General features: G+C 40.1%; 1 protein-coding gene across 1 annotated transcript; it reads right to left on the bottom strand.

Moving 5' to 3' along the window:
* Positions 1-366: 366 nt before the first annotated feature.
* FUNDC1 (FUN14 domain containing 1) lies at positions 367-12,532 on the bottom strand. The gene is made up of 5 exons (XM_040266146.1): positions 12,332-12,532; positions 11,479-11,635; positions 7,930-8,005; positions 3,550-3,678; positions 367-1,952 (listed from the first exon to the last, which is right to left on the bottom strand). The coding sequence occupies exons 1-5, from the start codon at positions 12,357-12,359 to the stop codon at positions 1,875-1,877; spliced, it is 468 nt and encodes a 155-aa protein (XP_040122080.1). The 5' UTR covers positions 12,360-12,532; the 3' UTR covers positions 367-1,874.
* Between the last annotated feature and the right edge of the window lie 6,764 nt (positions 12,533-19,296).

Genomic DNA, 19,296 nt, shown 5'->3' with positions numbered 1-19,296 from the left:
CCAGGCTCTCCTTTTTTATTATGTAACTTTTCATATAAGAATATTTAGTCTCCATTTGAGGGCAGTCATTTTTGTGCCCCCCATTTTCCCAATCACAGAGAAGAGACACTTTGTACTTCCAAGATGAACAAACTGAGCCAGCTACTAGAGCTCCCTGTAGTAGCCTGCCTCACTGCATCAAATGAAAGGTATCAGGCAGATAGAGCACACAGAAGCACAGTCAAGGTTCCACCTAAGGAGAATACTTTTCCCTTTTAATTTCACAGTAATGAAAAGCTATCACAGTAATGAAAAGCTAGGCAAGAAAGAAACAGAGCAAAGCTCAAAGAAGAAAAATTAAGTATTTATAAGCAAAATCACTTCATATTAAGAGAGTCTGAGTTTTATTTAGCATTTTATCTGAGGCGCTAATGAGAGTAAAAGAAGAAAATAAAGATCAATCCCACATTCAATTTTAAGGAGTCTCATGAGGGTGAAAGGACAAAGACTGGAACAACCTTGAAAGTATGAAACGCTTTATGTTTATAATACACAAAAAATGCTGTAAGGATTTTCTATCAAAAGGAGATAGTCTGAACATCACAAAGTCTTTTCAACCTGAAGACTCCAACACCCATTGTTCTTTGCTTTTTCCCAATTCTAACCTAGAACTGTACCCCACCAGGCTCCTGTCCGTGGATTTTTCCAGGCAAGAATACTGGACTGGGTTGCCATTTCCTTCTCCAGAGGATCTTCCCGACCTGGGGATCAAATCCAAGTCTCATGTTTCCTGAGTTGCAGGCAGATTCTTTACCACTGAGCCACCTGTGATATTGGTCCTGAGAAACAAGTCAACTGGCCTAGTGTTCAATCAACATAATGCTACCGAAAAACCTGAAAGCCTTAAATCCATACTATAATACTAAGTATTTTTTTAATTAATTTTTTAAAACTTTAATATAAATTTATTTAATTGGAGGCTAATTACTTCACAATATTGTATTGGTTTTGCCAAGTGATTTTTACCTCTTTGTAAAGAAGGGGTCAGTATATTAATTAGGATTTTTAAAAATGAAATAACGAGATTCACTCGAAGTTAATAAAATGAATCAGTGACCCAACTCTATGTACTCTCAAAATAATTAATTCTATCCAAGGCTGTCAGGATAAACAAATGAATAAAAAAATTTAGAAGTTTACATACAAGAAGGTATTTTTATAACTACAGACATCAAAAAAACAAAAAAGAGCTTTAGATATTGTAGTATTTTCCTAGAGCATTTCTTGAAACTGTTTACTACAGTTATTAAATAAGTAAGAACTGTAGGAAAAAGCAACCTAAAAATTGGTATTAAATTTGCTTAATATCTTTAATAATTCTATTATCTGTAAATCCTTCCACAGAATGTGTTACAGTTCTTCAGTTTACTGCAAACATATCTTAAAAAAAATGTCAGCCCTACAGTTGAAGCTATAATACAAAGTGTTAATTATTGGCACTATACTAAAAAAGCACAATGGAAAACATTTTATTTAAATAAAATGAGGATAATATTTTACTGGGGAATACATCCAACAATTCATTTTCTCTCCATATCTACATCCAATAGTAGTGTTTTATAGGCCAATTTTAAACAAACACAAATTCTTAAAAAATAATGGAAGCCATGTTTTGCTCAGGGATACTATTATCCACATACCATACAGGTTATATTATAGCAGATACTAGTCTGCTAAATTTCAGATGGCAGAATGCTAAGCAGTGAGTTGGGTATTGTCCAGCTAGTTGTTTCTTGTCATCCTGGAGAATCTGTCAATGTGTAATGATGAGACCATCTTGTCACCACCACTTCTCTTCTCAGAGGTGACTTCACTGTGATAGAACATTCATATTCTTAAGATGCAAGGCCTAGCAAAAAGCCTCCCACAAATCCACTGGATATCACAATGTTCTGTTTGACAAATTCTGTTGCCTGAAATAAAGTTTGAAGAAAAATACTCTGAATTATGCTACAACATTGATAAATCTTGAAAACACTAAGTGAAATAGACAAAAATAGACAATGCTATTATAATTTGCACTTACATAGTCAAATTAATCAAGACAGAAAGTAGAACAGAGGTTACCAAGGGCTAGGGAGACAGGTTAATTATAGGAGTTACTGCTTAATGCTTAAGTTTCTATTTGGAATAATGAAAAAGTTCTGGTAGTAATGATTACATGAAAGTGTGAATATATTTAATGCCAGTGAATTGTGCACTTAAAAAGAGTTTAAATGGTAAATTTTATGTTTTATATATTTTTCCATAATAAGAAAAAGATAACAAATTTTTTAAAATACTCAACTATTAAATCCAGAGCTGAGTATTATTTTTCAGATGTTTTCCTCAATTCAGTAAATATTCAGCAAAAATTCTTGTGTTCCTACTATTGCAGATACCAACAATCAGGCAAGATGCCAGGGTTGTCTGTTACAAACTGAAGGAGTCTAGAGCCCCCATCCAGGCCCAGAAGCTTCTTGCTTCTGAGATAACAGGCATATGGACAGCAAAATTCTCACAGATAAAAGAAATCTCCCTACAGTGTGGGCATAAATGGTCCATTCAGCAAATTATTGACACAAATGATTAATAAATTCCCACAGCATGCACAATGATATTTATTAACTATGAGTCCACCTAGCCAGTAGGAAAAAATATACAGGATCAGGAAAATAGCACCTTGATAAAATGTTTAACCCAAATAAAATCATGAAGAAGGAATTAGAGATACTCTGCCTAGATACTTCAAAAATGTGTCATGAGATTCAGAAAAACAAAAAACAGATGAGGGGACCATTTAAAATTAAAGGAGACTTCAGAGACATGACCACCAAATGCAATATGCAATTCTTAATTAGGGGGGGAAATATATAAAAATTTTAACATGAACTGTATATTAAGAAATACTATTCTATCACATTAAGTTTGGGGGAATTCATAAGTGTAATTGTATAGGAGAATATCCATACTCTTGGAACATATGTACAGAAGTATTAAAGAATAAAAAGATACAATGTCTTAAATAATTCAGGAATAAAAAGGGTAAATCACACACACACAAAGCAAATGTGAAATGCAAACAATCTGGTGAATAGGTGAAGAGTACATGGGTATTTACTGTTTTTGTCTGTCAACTTTTCAACTGATATAAAATTTTTCAAAATAGAAGTTGGAAAAAGTAAAAGGACAGAATTAAAAGCAAAGGAGCATCAAGTCAGTTCTAAATAATGTAAGAATAAAACAGACGAAATATACATAAAAATATTAATAAAACCAATATAATAATAAAATGTATACATTTTCAAACTATTCCACCTCAAAAAAAAAATAGGTAAGCTTTAGTTAACGACTAAAAAAAAAATGAGTGATTTAAATGGTGACTTGATCCCAAATTTTACTTAACACTCTAGACATGACCAGAAACACCAATCTTTTTTTTAAAGACCACATTCCCTAGTCACATTTTCTGCTGAGATCCATTAAAAAAAAAAAAAAAAAAAAAGGAGCCAAAAATACACATTGTCTTACTTCTTCTATTATGTTATTGATTTCAGGTGCTGCCTTATTTGCTCGTTTCTTAATCTGTCTTTTTGCTTTGTTTACATCTTTTTCCACCCTCTTCCAGTCGATCTGCACATAGCCACTGTGACTGGCAATCTGCAAAAATGTAATAAAAACGGTTAATTTTAAACCAACTAGGTCGATAATACAATATATGAACATGTCCAACTCTTTCCAACCCCATAGACTATAGGTCTCCAGGCTCCTCTGTCCACGGAATTCTCCAGGCAAAAATACTGGAGTGGGTAGCCTTCTCCAGAGGATTTTCCTGATCCAGGGACTGAACCCAGGTCTCCTGCACTGCAAGCAGATTCTTTACAGTCTGAGCCACTAGGGAAGCCCCTATATGAACATTTAGATTTCAAGAAATGTATGAAGCTTATGTGTAACAAAGCATAATTTAGTCACTAATTTATTCATTAACACACACTGAGCGCCTATTCTGTGCCAGGCACTGTTGTAGGCCTCCAAGTTATGGCCAAGAACAAGGGAGACAAAAGTCCTCACCCTCAGAGAGCTTACAGTCCATCAGGGAAAACAGACTTAAGCATACAAAATTATTTAGATGTGACGAACACTATGTTAAGAAAAGTACAGTACTTAATGGAAAAAGATTCCAACTATTCTATAATTTGATCAGAATTTTTGGAATTTAAGAATTAGCTAAAAAGGCAGAGACTACTGAATTTGTACAGCTAATTAAAAAAAAGTACCCTTAATTAAACAGATGATTAATATAAGAGATCAGTAGCCAATCAGTTTTTAGGTCATTAAAGTAGCTTGATAAACTCTCTTCACTAACTCAGACTCTTCAGTCAAATTAAGAATACTTTTTCTGGTAACTGCTTTTGAAAGTGAAATATAAAAGAAGATATGCTCTACACAAATTTTATGTCAAATACTTTTAATAAAACTACAGCTAAATGCCTACTAACCCTAATGTCTCATATGGTGCTACTGAGACACAGCAAAATATGAACAGGAACAATAGCATGTGTGTAAGCCAGTACAGTAAGTCATCCCTTTAAACAGTACAATCAACATGTAAAGAATCACAAGAGTAGTAAACAATTGTATACCATTATAAATCACTTCTACCAAGTTGATGCTTTCTTTGTAATCTCTTAATGCATCACTTTAAGTATGAAATAACTCAATTGGTAAAGAATCTGCCTGCAATGCAGACTGACCCCAGTTCGATCCCTGGGTTGGAAAAATCCCCTGGAAAAGGAAAAGGCTACCCACTCCAGTACTCTGGCCTAGAGAATTCCATGGACTGTATAGTCCAAGAGGTCGCAAAGAGTCGGATACGACTGAGCAACTTTCACTTTTACACATAAAATACTTCAAATTATAAAAATATCTGACTTTATATAAATAGGCTGGGAATCTTAGGTTCCATTTTCACTGTGAATGACTCCAGAGAAGAATCTATTTATCTCCATTTCTTCCTATATTTATTCACCTTATATCAGTTCTAACTCCAGCCTCAGCAAAACTGAGTGATAATCAAAGCAAATGGCAAGTGAAAGGTTTTCCTGGCAATACCTTACATGGTAATCTGGGTTACAGACACGGAAGTGATGATGAACCTTAAGGTCCCTCCCATACAGCAACTATAAACCCTGGTTAAAACACAAGGGCTCCAGAATAATAAAAGGAAGCACATTTTAAAGAGGAGTTGAAACTTGTTAGAAGAGACCAATATAAGGTGAGTTGCCCATTTTTTTTTGGCTTTATCTTGAGGACAAGATGCAGTTGCAGTGTGGCTAAAAGCTGAATAGAGAACATGCCATTTTTCTGGCCTGAAGAACCAGAGGACAGAGCCCAGGAGAAGAACAGCTGCCAGAAAGGACACAGTTATAGAAAGAAAGCCCCAAATTCTATGTGCAAATTCTACCCAAGTCCTGAACCACACATCCATGGGGCATAACGAAGTACTCCAGCTAAGGCTAAAAAAGAAAAAAACTGAGCTACTCTCTACCACAGGTGAAATGGAGTTTTCAATTTGAGTCTAACCAAGTTAACTGCCTACTAAAATCAAAACATTAACAAATTTCAGAGGAATAAAACAGAATCCAGACTCTCCATGACATAACATTCCCAATGCTCAGGGATAAAATCCAAAGTTATCTGATATGATAAAGCAAGAAAATGTGGCCTCAAAAGAAAATCAACAGATGCCAACTCTGAGATGACCCATATACTGAAATTATCAGGACTTTAAAGCAGTACCTCGATGAGGTAAAGGAAACTGCACTTGTAATCAATGAAAAGATAAGAATTATCATCAGAAACATAGAAAAATATAAAAAGAAACGAAAATTCTGGAATTGAAAAATATAATATCTGAAATAAATTCACTGGATAAATGGCAGAAGGTAGATGACACAGAATCAGTGCACTTGAAGCTGCTGCTGCTGAGTCGCTTCAGTCGTGTCCGACTCTGTGCGACCCCATAGACGGCAGCCCACCAGGCTCCCTCGTCCCTGGGATTCTCCAGGCAAGAACACTGCAGTGGGTTGCCATTTCGTTCTCCAATGCATGAAAGTGAAAAGGGAAAGTGAAGTTGCTCAGTTGTGTCCGACTCCTAGCGACCCCATGGACTGCAGCCTATCAGGCTCCTCCACCCATGGGATTTTCCAGGCAAGAGTACTGGAGTGGGGTGCCATTCTAGATCACTAGAAATTATACAATTTTCAAAAAAAGCCCAAAAAGAACAGATGAACCTTATCAAAGAGCCTAACATGCATCAGTCAGAGTCATGTTCAGAAGGAAAAGAATAGGAGAAAATATTCAAAGAAATAATGGCCAAAACCTTCCTGAACATACTTAAAGACATTAACTTAGAATGTTAATGTCTTTAGAAGACATTAACAAAGAATCCAGAAGCTCAGTGAACTCCAGGTAATGATCTTAACACAATTATGAAATAACAATACTCAGATGATGTGGGGGTTGAGGCACACAGAAATTCAATAAATGATAGCTAAATTCCCACATTCCATAATGGGAAGCCAACAGTTAATACCTCAAACTGAAAGATAAAGAAATACCCAATTAATTTGGTTAGGAAAAAGGAAATAAATACCTTAGAAATCAGCTAATAGTTCAAACTGGTTGCCTCAAGACAGGAGAAATGGGGAGGTAGTGAGGGAGGCAGAGGATTATTCTAATCTGTATTGAGCATTACACATGTACTTGACCCTTTGAATTATGGGCATGTACAACTTAAAAAAAAAACCTGAATTCAAAAGATTTATATACCAACTGTCTATTTTTTAAAGATTGCAGTGTGATAAATATATACTGGAAAACACCTGAGCTTTTAAATATAAGTAAAGGTAATAAAAATATGGAAGCAAGACTAAATAAAAGGTAATTAGCCTAAAAGCCATTTGTTTCTTTTTTTGTCTTTGTTTCCTTCTATTGAGCTTTCAAGGTAAGTCATATTTGTGGGAAAAACTGGTTTGATGCAGAGAGGTTCCATCTTCTACTCAGGGACTTCAAACATTACGTGGACTAAACATGAAGTAGAAGGCGACAACCATAAAACATGGGTTTGAAGGGACTGAGATGGACTTCTGATAAATGACATGCAGAGTAGACTGATATATATAATTCCATCTGTGAATATTCTTAATAATACCATCAATAGAAAAATATATAAATTTTTAAAACTGTTTAGTAAACAACTGAAAATCTGTGCTTAATACATATGAATTCAGTCCTTCTGTACATCAGGCAATGACACTGGTTATTACATGATCAATGGCTAGGTGCTGAAGTCAGATTTTGGTTGCTATGACCATCAATCATTTTCAAAACCTGACAGATTCCTGTATCTTCAAAATTGTTGCTAACATGCATTCCCAGAGATTTTTCAATTTTAGGATTTATTATATTGGATTTTCAGGAAATGATATTTTGGGGAAAATATATGCCAAACAGACATAAATGCCAGATAATATCCTGATAAACAACCTCTAAGAGCAAAGCATTTTTGAACCTTATACTTAGAGGAACATAAACAGGACTAAAATTTCCAATCAACTTGCCTCAGAAATAGGATTATGAATTATTTTTTAAGACCAATTTTCCACTTTTTATATTATTATGGTTTCCTAGTTTTAAAAAACATGTTAAAAATTGCTAACAGCAATTTCCTCTGAGAAGGAAAAATGACTAGGAAACAGGGAAGGAAAGAGACTTTTTGATTTTCATATATTGCGTATGAATGTGTGCGAACTTTAAATATATGTTTTAAATTATCAGTATGAACAGATTATGCTATTGATGAAATGTTTATTTGTTAAGCAGAGGCAAGGACTGAAAGCTCTGACATACCTGAAGGAGAAGAAAGCCACCACCTACTGCAGTTGCTGCAAGTTTTCCAACTTTCTGGAACAAAAATCCCGCACACCTTTAGTGGAAGAAATGGCAAAGGATGAAGACAATCAATGATGTACTAAACTCTCTCTCTTCTAGTTTTCATTGCTTTCCTAATAAAATCTTAATGTCTTCCCAGTTCTTTTGACCATGTTCCTCACCTGCTCAGAAACGCTCAATGTTTCCTTTCAGTTATACAGACTAGTCAAAACTGCATAGTCTAAATTGTCTAAGATGTGCTTCAAAATAAGGAATGAAGAGAAGAAGGGAATTGACAGGGGAAAGACTACTGAAACTGAATGTTGAGTACTCAAGGGTTCATTATACTCTTCCTTCTACAGTTGTATTAAGTTGAAATTCCTCATAACAAAATGCTTAGTTTTATGGGGCTTTTTTTTTTTTAATGTAGTCAAGATGTTCCACATATCTGGCCAACTCTCACTCTACCCAAACCTTCTACTCCAATCCAATCAGTTTCCAAACAGGTCACCACTCTTGCTCAAGCTATTAATCCCCGTTTCTCGGGGTTTCTACCTCGCTCCACCTATCTAAAACTTTTCTACCTGTTAAGGTCCAGCAAGAGGTCCACCTTCACGACTATACTTTGGCCCACATTTCTCATGGCTCCCTTTTCTATTTCTATCTTTATATTAAACCTGTTTTGTCTCATCTATCCTGTAAGGATGTTAACCCATACTTTTTTGATTCTCTCCTTCAGTGAGTTCATTATTCCCTTCAGCATTCCAGATCCAATGTGCAAAGGAATCACAGATTTCCAACTCTGGCCTTCTGTACTGGGTTGAATTGTGTCACCCCTGAAATCTATGACCTTCCTAGAACCTCAGAATGTGACCTTATTTGTAGTAAATTCATTGCAAAAGCAGTTAATGCAGATGAGGTTATACTGGAGTAGGGTGGGCCCCAAATTCAATATGTCATAGAGACACACAGAAGGAAGACAGCCATGTAATGGCAGAGGCAAAATTGAGAAGATTTCCTAGAGGAGGAAATGGCAACCCACTCCAGTATTCTTGCCTGGAAACCCCCATGGACAAGAGGAGACTGGTAGGCTACAGTCCATGGGGTCATGAAGAGTTGGACACGACTTAGCAACTGAGCACACACGTCTACAAGTCAAGGAATGTCAGGGACTGCTGGCAACCACCAGAAGATGGGAGAGAAACATGGAACAAATTCTCCCTGAGCCTCCAAGAAGGAACCAACCCTGCTGATACTTTTCAAACTTCTAGTCTCCAGACCTGTGAGAGAATAAGTTTCTCTCATTTTAAGTTACCTAGCTGTGGTGCTTTGTTATAACAGCCTGAGGAAACTAATACACCTTCATAAATGGAAAATGTACATTTCCAATTACATGACGAGCTTCTCTTGCCACCCAGAACCACATATTCAAAATGTCCCAAAGCAAACACCATCTTTCCAACCAAACCACCTGTTGCTAAAGTCCCAGTTTCTAAGTGATGGCACTATTCTTGAGGCTTCTCACCTCATGTTCATCTCATACTGCCTTCTTCATTGCCTCTGGGGTCCAAATGATGGCCAATTCTATACACCCAAGTTTCTCTAAAACATTTGTCTTCTTTCCATCCTCAAAGGCATCGCTACCTTGCTTCCAGATCACACTAACGACCCTCTGGCTGATCTTCACACCTCCCATCTCACCTAGCAGCCACCCATCCTGCTGTCAGTTTTAGTTTTTTATTATGATCAAGAACATATAGCTACCTACAGCTAAACATAAATTCCTCAGCTTCCCAATCAAGTCCTGAATTGGTCTGAATTGTTAACTAGCTAACAACTTATTAACCATTCCTCCTTAACATATGCCACAATAGGACATCAGATTTATACCCTAAAAAAATTGCAAACGTTTATTACACTGAATCTAAAGTCATTGAAACAAATCAGCTGTATAATATTAGAGTCCTATTACACAGCTCCTGGATCAACACCTGGCTATAATCCAAACATATGTGTCCCTCAGTAGGGGAGACAGCAACAAAGACTCAGAAAAGGGAGCAAAGGAGCCAAGCAGCAACCAGGTCTTAACAGTATCCTGGGGACTGTGCTCCACAAGCATGTCTATCCTTTGCTTGATGGTATGAGAAACTACAATCAATACACTAATGTCCTCTGTTCTGTCTCTAGGCTTTCCAAGCAAACTTCTTCCAATTATGGGGCTTCTCACCAAGTTTGGCCTACAAGGAGAAAACACACAATGATTTAATTCTACTGCTCAATTATTTTTTAGTCTCTTTCAAGATGGGGCTCTAGGCCTGGACTCACATTAACCAATCACCCAAGGCACCAGACTGTGAGCTTATTTAAGTAGAAGGCCAGGCTCTGAATTGTGGGCATCAAAGTATAACCAGCTTGAGAAGAATCATCTGAATAACCAGGGCTCTGACCAGGCAACTCTCTTAACTGCAGGCTTTTTTCATAAGCAGCACTAATAAGTACACATCATGAATAAATACTGTACCTCTTCATCACAGAATCTTCACAGTGAATGCCTCTACCATAAAATGGCATTTATTTTAAAAAGGCGTTAAAAAAAAAGGCATAAAAGAGCGCACCATTGTTCCAAGGTGTAAATGAAACACAAATTAAAACAAACACTTTATACTTATCGAGTTTAAATATGTAAATATTTAAATTAATGTAGGATGAATTTAACCTAGAATCTAAGAAAAAAAATGATTACTCACAGGTTAAGCACACCCACTAGCTTCAGAAATTCTCTAGGGTCATGAACATTTTCAAAATAAAGGGTCAAACTTTTTTCTGACCCTTGTTATTTGGCTAATCTTTTTAGTCTAAGAATAACAGAATTAGATCTACAGTAGCAATTATATAATCATGTGATCTGAAATGTTAACTGGTGAGGTTAATACTTATTAACCTCTCCCCCTTAATGTACTCCACAGTATTATCACTGAGTAATTCCAACAAAGACCCAATGTTCTACAACTCTCCTTCTTCAAAGTATTATCATAATTTAAATTGGCCCACAAAATTAACAGAACCATCTGTATCATAATCAGTAATTTTTACTGAGAATTTTACACTGCTTTTGCACAGGGCTGATAATCCTGGAGATTAGTTTTACTGTGGGAGTTCTCACAGGGTTTTCAACCGAACAACTAAAAGTTATTTACATATAATTAACTCTTCTCTTCTATATTTTTCCCTCTTTACCCACTGGTACTGAATCAGATGCACTACATCTGCTAAATCTGAGAAGGGGGGAAATATGCAAAAAAAAAAAAAAAAAATCAAAGGAAGGATGAGTAGGAGGATGATCACCAAAACCCAGCAAAGAGTCTGAGTGTAGATTACACTAATTATATCACCGAGAAAAGTCTCAAGGTACAGCTCTTCTGGGATTAACACTGTAAAACCACTGACTTGAGTACGCAGTTGGCCCAGATACAAAAGGGCAGCAGTCAGGCTCCCAGTGAAATTTAACAAAAAAAAGGATGTTCTCACCAGCCACTCACTCCACCCATTACAATCTGGGTGGCTACCGAGTATTTTTCTACCATAGGTCCGGAACTGTGGCCAAACACTCGATTCCACCAGTGATGTCTTCTGGCATACTCAGTTAAATCCAACACTTCGTAAGAATCATCATCACTTTCATATTCTTGAAAGCAGAAAACGAAAGCAACACATTTTCAGTCAACTGAAAGTTAAAAATGTCGTGTACATTTTCATCTGTTAAAATTCATTGTTACATTGGCATACACCTAAAAACGCCCGGATGTAGACAGTTTCTTAAACCCAATCTCTGAGACTTAGGGCCTGGAGAGTAAAGGGCCTAGCATCCCCTTCCCAAAGAGCTAGACACAGGGCAACGTCAGTTACACAGCTGAGCACAGTTACATCCCTACCCCAAATCTCTGCAGGGGTGGCTCAGTTTCACAGCAGGGTCTCCCCCAATCTCGGCGGGTAGGCCAGTTTCACAGCATGAAGGGTCACCCCCAAATCTCAGGTTCAGGGTCAGTGCAGGGTCCATTTTCATCAGTGGGAGGAAAAGGGGGGTCTTCCACTGGCCGAACCGGTTAGAGGCCCAGCAAGAAGAAATGACTTCAACAGCAAGACTTAAACGTTAGAAGATGTATAGGAAGGGAGGTGAAGGTAAGACAGGTGGGGCCGTGTTGAGGGCGAGGGTCCAAGAGGGGGAGGGGAGGTCTAGTCTAAAAGAGGTGCTCAAAGAGGTTGCCTCAAGAAAACACAGCCCCCAGGATCCCTGGGACAGGAAAAGGAAGAGGCGAGCCTGAAGCAAGGTCGAGAGCTGTGAGCCGCCTCTAAGATACTACTTCGGGCCCCGGCCGCTCACCTTGGGGAGGGGGGTTCCGGGTCGCCATGATACCGCCGGCGGCCTGTACTGAGGCGGTCCCAACCCGCCCGCCTCTCGCCCCTACTTTAAAAACCGCTCTAGGCCCAGGTGGAAGTCTATGGTCTCTTTTTTATCTCCTCCTCCTTTTCCTCCAGGCGCATAGTCCTGTCCCCGCCCCCTCCTTTAAGCGCAGGGCCTTCCGCGCAAGCGCAGGGCAGAGGGGCGCCAGGAGGGGGGAGGGGGAGACAGGTTGGATACCAGCCCGCAAGGATTTGTGGGAGTTGTAGTCAGTTGCCCTCCGCAACGCTGGTTTCCCACCCCTCCCCCCCGAGAATTTCCAGAAGCTAACTTTTAATATTTTGTTTCAAAGGGCCTCAGGGCTGGAGGGCAGGGGGCGTCACATGGTGGTTAAACGAAAACCAGCTTGCTATTTGTAACACGGTACCAGAAAGAGGCTTTTAAAAAGAGATAAGAGAAACGCTCTTTCAAACCACACTTTTCAAGCAGTCAAAGGCTCACTAACAGATGGAAAATTTTTCTAACGCGCTGCTGCTGGGAATTGGAACCTTTTCATCTTCACGCGTTTCCTGCCAGGAACCTGAGGGAGGAAGAGGGAAGCCCAGAAAATGACCTGACACGAGTTACTCAAGAGGACATAATTTTTAAACATCATTTTTATTATTTAAATCTGACAGAGGAACGAGGATAAGTTCTTCACCCAAGAAGCCTCACGGGATTCTGTTGAATGAGAAACCGTGTTGAAAACCAAGCAGCTAACTCAGGTTCACATAAACTGGCCCCGAAACTTGTTTTGAATTTACGTTGCACCCGCATTCGCTGTACATTTAAAACAACCCTATCAGTATTCTTATTCTGAGAATATGGAAATGAACAAAAATAAGAAATCCTGGTAGAGGCTGCATTACTTAAAATATTAACTTACATAATTATACTTGGCTTTTCAAGTCCCAGTGCTTTAAATGCAAGGGTTGATGTCTCTCAAGTTCCTCAGCTTGTGCGCCTGAAAATACAATTCTAAGACTGGCTGGAGATATTAATCTTCACTTTGTGTGAGATTACTGTCTTGGGCCATGTGCGGATTGGAAAAGAATTTCCAGCCAAGAGGCTGAATGAGAGATGAATAAAGTTTACTAGAGAGGGACACACGATTACAACACATGCCAGTTCAAGGGAGAGCCCAACCCTTTCGCAGGCTAGCAGCCAATTTTTATGGTCTCAAGATAGAAAATTTCTACTAGAAGGATGGTATTAGGTTATTGGTTAGGATGCCATAGGGAGAACGCAATGGCAACCCACTCCAGTACTCTTGCCTGGCAAATTCCATGGACAGAGGAGCCTGGTAGGCTACAGTCCATGGGGTCGCTAGGAATCAGACATGACTGAGCGACTTCACTTTCACTTTTCACTTTAATCCATTGGAGAAGGAAATGGCAACCCACTCCAGTATTCTTGCCTGGAGGATCCCAGGGACGGGGGAGCCTGGTGGGCTGCCGTCTCTGGGGTAGCAGAGTCGGACACAACTGAAGCGACTTAGCAGCAGCAGCAGCAGGATGCCATACGGGCTCCCCTTGTAGCTCAGCTGGTAAAGAATCTGCCTGCAGTGTGGGAGGCCTGGGTTCAATCCCTGGGTTGGGAAGATGCCCTGGAGAAGGGAAAGGCTACCCACTCCAGTATTCTGGCCTGGAGAATTCCATGGACTGTATAGTTCATGGGGTTGCAAAGAGTCCAACACGACTGAGCAACTTTCACTTTCACTTTAGGATGGTATAGGGTGGGTAATCCAGTAGGTATTTCACCTACTTTGGGTTCAGAGAACTGGCTGGTTTAGATCTGGAGGCCCATGGCAACAGTTGCTATGGGCTTTGGTCAGTTCCAGAGATTTTTATTCTGTGCACTGTGAAGAAGGCTGAGCGCCGAAGAATTGATGCTTTTGAACTGTGGTGTTGGAGAAGACTATTGAGAGTCCCTTGGACTTCAAGGAGATCCAACCAGTCCACTCTGAAGGAGATCAACCCAGGGTATCTTCCCAACCCAGGAATTGAACCAGGGTCTCCTGCATTGCAGGCAGATTCTTTACCAACTAAGCTATCAGGGAAGCCCCTACCCACTGTACTAAAACATAATTCATGTAGCCTCCAGTTTTTCAATGGGTTCCAAAAGTTCATGAGTAACTTATTCAAAATAGAGAACAGTTTCTATTTAATCCATAATAAAACTGTAATAAAACTATTCCTTCCTGATCTCTACCTTTCCTCACTGTCTTTGGAAACCTTATTTGTTAAAACATAATTTAGTCAGAATTAAGAAAAGCAAAAAGCAGACAAAAAAACAAACAGAAGAACAATTCACAGTCGCTGGGCAATCTATCCTCCCCCATTGGCTACAACTAATCCCAACCCAATGGAGCCCACTCATCTCACATTTGCATACTTAAAATACTTCAAGACTTAAACTCTAAGTGACCTCTCAAAGCACTGAGGTAATCAATTGCTGCTGAGAAAAGTGTAGCAAAGCTGATGCTGCATGCACCAGCTTGTAAGAATATAAGCAAGTAAAAAGTTTGATAATATGTACGCACAATCTTATAGATGCCACTTCATTAATCCCACTAAAGACCAGTGCCAAAGACAATATAAAGAGTCCTTATGCATAAAGATATTCATTGCAGGGTTTTTTGTTTTGTTTTTCATGATGAAAAGGAGTAGAAACAATAGAGGACAACAGAAAGTGTCCAGTAGTAGATGAACAGTTATAGAAATTAGGGAATGTTATGTTTATAAAGACTGTAATAACAAGAAAGTGCTTAAGTGAAAAAACTTGTTTACCAAGTTGCACTGACAATTTTATTGCAAGTGAAAGTGAAAGTCTCTCAGTTGTGTCCAACTCTTTATGACTCCATGGTCTATACAGTCCATGGAATTCTCCAGGCCAGAATACTGGAGTGGGGCGCCTTTCCCTTCTCCAGGGCATTTTCCCAACCCAGGGATTGAACCCAGGTCTCCCGCATTGCAGGCAGATTCTTCGCCAGCTGAGCCACAAGGGAAGCCCAATTGCAAGTGATTTATTCAATTTCTGCTAAAAAATGCAGACTTGATAAAATGGAGTAGATAATGTTGCAAACTTGATTCTAGCGTGTTGGCTATTACTGGACATAAATTCTTGTGCCCCACACACGGTGAGGCCAAACAAACTGAAACATCAGAGTTCAGAGCAAAGAAAGTTTTATTGCAGGGCTATGCAAGGAAATCCAACCAGTCTATTCTGAAGGAGATCAGCCCTGGGATTTCTTTGGAAGGAATGATGCTAAAGCTGAAACTCCAGTACTTTGGCCACCTCATGCGAAGAGTTGACTCATTGGAAAAGACTCTGATGCTGGAAGGGATTGGGGGCAGGAGGAGAAGGGGACGACAGAGGATGAGATGGCTGGATGGCATCACTGACCAGATGGATGTGAGTCTGAGTGATCTCTGGGAGTTGGTGATGGACAGGGAGGCCTGGCGTGCTGCGATTCATGGGGTCGCAAAGAGTCGGACACGACTGAGCGACTGAACTGAACTGAACTGATGCAAGGAGAGAAGGTGGCTTGTGCTCAAAACCCCCAAACTTCCTGATGGTTTTGATAGGGATAGAAGAAGATAGTTATACAGGTAGTTGTAGAAGTCTCAGTGGGATTATAGATAGAGAGAGGAACAGAGAGAACTTTGGAAGACCACTGTAAGTTAATGATCGCTCAAGAAAGCTATTGGAATGATGTGGAATGAAGTTGGCTTGCTTAACTATAGAGTCATAAATAAAAGCATGAGATATACCCCAGGTCATTAAATGAAAGAAAAAATGTTACCACCCTTCTGCTGATTTGAATAAGCACTATGATGGTCGTAGTGTGACCTCAAAGGATCAGACACTCTTCTGCCCAATGCGAAGAAGGAGCTAATGATGTAAGCCTGATGTCTACTCGAAGAATAAGGAAGAAGCAGTCTTTTCCCCCAAACCCACTTTCCTTTGATTATAAAAATATAACCCACTTAATCCTTAGGGTAGAGCCTGCTCCCTGCCCACTTGCATCTCTCAGAAGTGGCCTATATTAATAAATCTACTTCTTACTTATCACTTTGCCTCTCACTGAATTCTTTCTGTGCCAAGACAGAAAAGAGCTTGAGCCTCAGTAAGTCCAGACACCAGGTGAGTAATTCTAATTAGAAGACTATAGGTTCAAGTCCCAATCTGGGTTTAGACTGGGTTCGAGTCCCAGTCAGAGGTGCATGGTTTCAGTTTTAAGGGAAAAGTTTTTATAGGCAAAAGTTACCTGAAGTTACTATACTCCACCTGGGTGGGAGCCTTAATTCCTGCAGAACTCAAAGTATTGTTATGTGTAGTCCTTGAGGAGGAATCAGGACCCTACCCCAAGGCTGCACTATTTTTTTTAAGTTGATTTTTTTAAAACATATTTTTATTTTTGCCCTGGTGGCTCAGATGGTAAAGCGTCTGCCTACAATGTGGGAGATCTGGGTTCTATCCCTGGGTCAGGAAGATCCTCTGGAGAAGGAAATGGCAGCCCACTCCAGTACTGTTGCCTGGAAAATCCCACGGATGGAGGAGCCTGATAAGCTACAGTCCATGGGGTCGCAAAGAGTCGGACACAACTGAGCGACTTCATTTTTATTTTTGCCTGTGCTGGGTCTTCATTGCTACCTGCAGGCTTTTTCTAGTTGCAGCAAGCAGGGACCACTCTCTAGTTGCAATGCAAGGGCTTCTCACTGCGGTGGTTTCTCTTGTCGTGGAGTATGGGCTCTAGAGCCCAGGGGCTTCAGTACTTGTACCACATGAGCTCAGTAGTTGTGGCCCTCAGGCTGCAGAGCATGGGTTCAGTAGTTGTAGCACACAGGCTTAGTGGCCCGCCCCCACTCCCGTTGGCATGTGGAATCTTCCCAGAGCAGGGATCGAACTCCTGTCTCCTGCACTGGCAAATGAATTCTTTGCCACTGGACCACCAAGGAAGTCCTGCACTATCGTCTCTTGATGTCTCCTCCCTTGTTTCTGCATCAGTTTCCTTCCCTGATTAACAAATGTTTAAATCTGCCCTTTGGAACTCCGAGAAGGTCAAGGGGGATGAATGAAGCCTATTTCCTATAAACAAGAAATGAGGGACATGATAAGGATTTGTACCAGGGAGGGCCCCATTGAATCCTGCTTGTTTGAGAGATAAATGGTTATAAGATAGTGTTACCAAACCAAACTTGGTCTGCTTACCTATGCCCAGTAAAACCAAACTACTGACATGGTGAAACAGGAGGGAATGGGGCAGGTCACAAATTTTAAAAGAATGACATAGTTCAAGGACTTGACATAAACTGATTAGAACCAAATAGATCCAAGTTGAGAGACAGTCAACTTCCACTAGACCTTGAGCCTCGTTATATACACATCAACAGCTAAATGACACACCCACAGGCACCATGACAGTTCCAAGGCCAACCATAAAGGTGAAAAAGTGGGCAGTGGCTGAATTCCTGGAAATCCCCACCCGCTCCCCCAAATAGCTGGAATACTGTTCCCACTAATTAGCCTAGGAAATTACTCAACCCCATAAAAACTGACAATCCCATATCTTGGTGCCGCTTTCACCTTCTGAGCTAGCCCACACTCTGTCTGTGGAGTGTGTTTTTCTCTAAGTAAATCCACTTCTTACCTCTCACTTTGTTTCTCCCTGAATTCATTCTGAGACGAGACATCGAGAATCTGAGCTTCAGTAAGTCCTGAGACCAGGTGTAATCTCAGTTAAAAGACCGTGGGTTCAAGTCCCAATCTGGGTTTGGCCGTGTTCAAGTCCTGGCATGTGAGTTCAAGTCTCAGTCTGAGATGCACAGTTTCACCAGGTTGTGGTAGAAGAAAGTGCAGCATTTAAGTTGCCACACAAGTAGTTCAGGACAACTAATGCTCAGAAAGCCTGAACACCCCAGTGGGGCTCAGCAAAGCATTTTTAAAGGCAAGTGGAGGGTTGGACCATAAAGAAAGCTGAGCGCTGAAGAATTTATGCTTTTGAACTGTGGTGCTGGAGAAGACTCTTGAGAGTCCCTTGGACTGCAAAGAGATCAAACCAGTCAATCTTAAAAGAAATCAACCCTGAATATTCATTGGAAGGACTGATGCTGAAGCTGAAGCTCCAATACTTTGGCTACCTGATGCAAAGAACTGACTCATTAGAAAAGACCCTGATGCTGGGAAAGATTTAAGGCAGGAGGAGAAGGGGACAACAGAGGATGAGACTGTTGGATGGCACCATCGACTCAATGGACATGAGTTTGAGCAGGCTCCAGGAGATGGTGATGGACAGGGGTGCCTGGCGTTCATGGGGTCACAAAGAGTCGGGTACGACTGAGCCACTGAACAACAGCAACAAGGGAGGGGGGAGGAGTCCCAGAGCAAGTGATCAGCTCCTGCACAGTTTTCTGATTGGTTGATGGTGAGGTAACAGCGGTTAACAGAGTAACTGGGGTCCTTTCAGTTCAGTTCAGTTGCCCAGTCGTGTCAGACTCTTTGCGACTCCATGGACTCCGGCACGCCAGCCCTCCCTGTCCATCACCAGCTCCTGGAGTTTATTCTAACTCATGTCCATTGAGTCGGTGATTCCATCCAACCATCTCATCCTGTGTCATCGCCTTATCCTCCCGCCTTCAATATTTCCCAGCATCAGGGTCTTTTCAAATGAGTCACTTCTTCACATCAGGTGGCCAAAGTATTAGAGTTTCAGCTGCAGCATCAGTCCTTCCAATGAATATTCAGGACTCATTTCCTTTAGGATGGACTGGTTGGATTTCTTTGCAGTCCAAGGGAGTCTCAAGAGTCTTCCCCAACACCACAGTTCAAAAGCACCAATTCTTTGGTGTTCAGCTTTCTTTATAGTCCAACTCTCACATCCATACATGACTACTGGGAAAACCATA

The sequence above is a fragment of the Oryx dammah genome, unplaced genomic scaffold (assembly GCF_014754425.2).
Source record: "Oryx dammah isolate SB20612 unplaced genomic scaffold, SCBI_Odam_1.1 HiC_scaffold_23, whole genome shotgun sequence".
In the NCBI taxonomy this organism is placed as follows: domain Eukaryota; kingdom Metazoa; phylum Chordata; class Mammalia; order Artiodactyla; family Bovidae; genus Oryx; species Oryx dammah.
The sequence above is the reverse complement of the archived record's forward strand: the minus strand, read 5'-3'. Positions and strand labels throughout refer to the sequence as shown.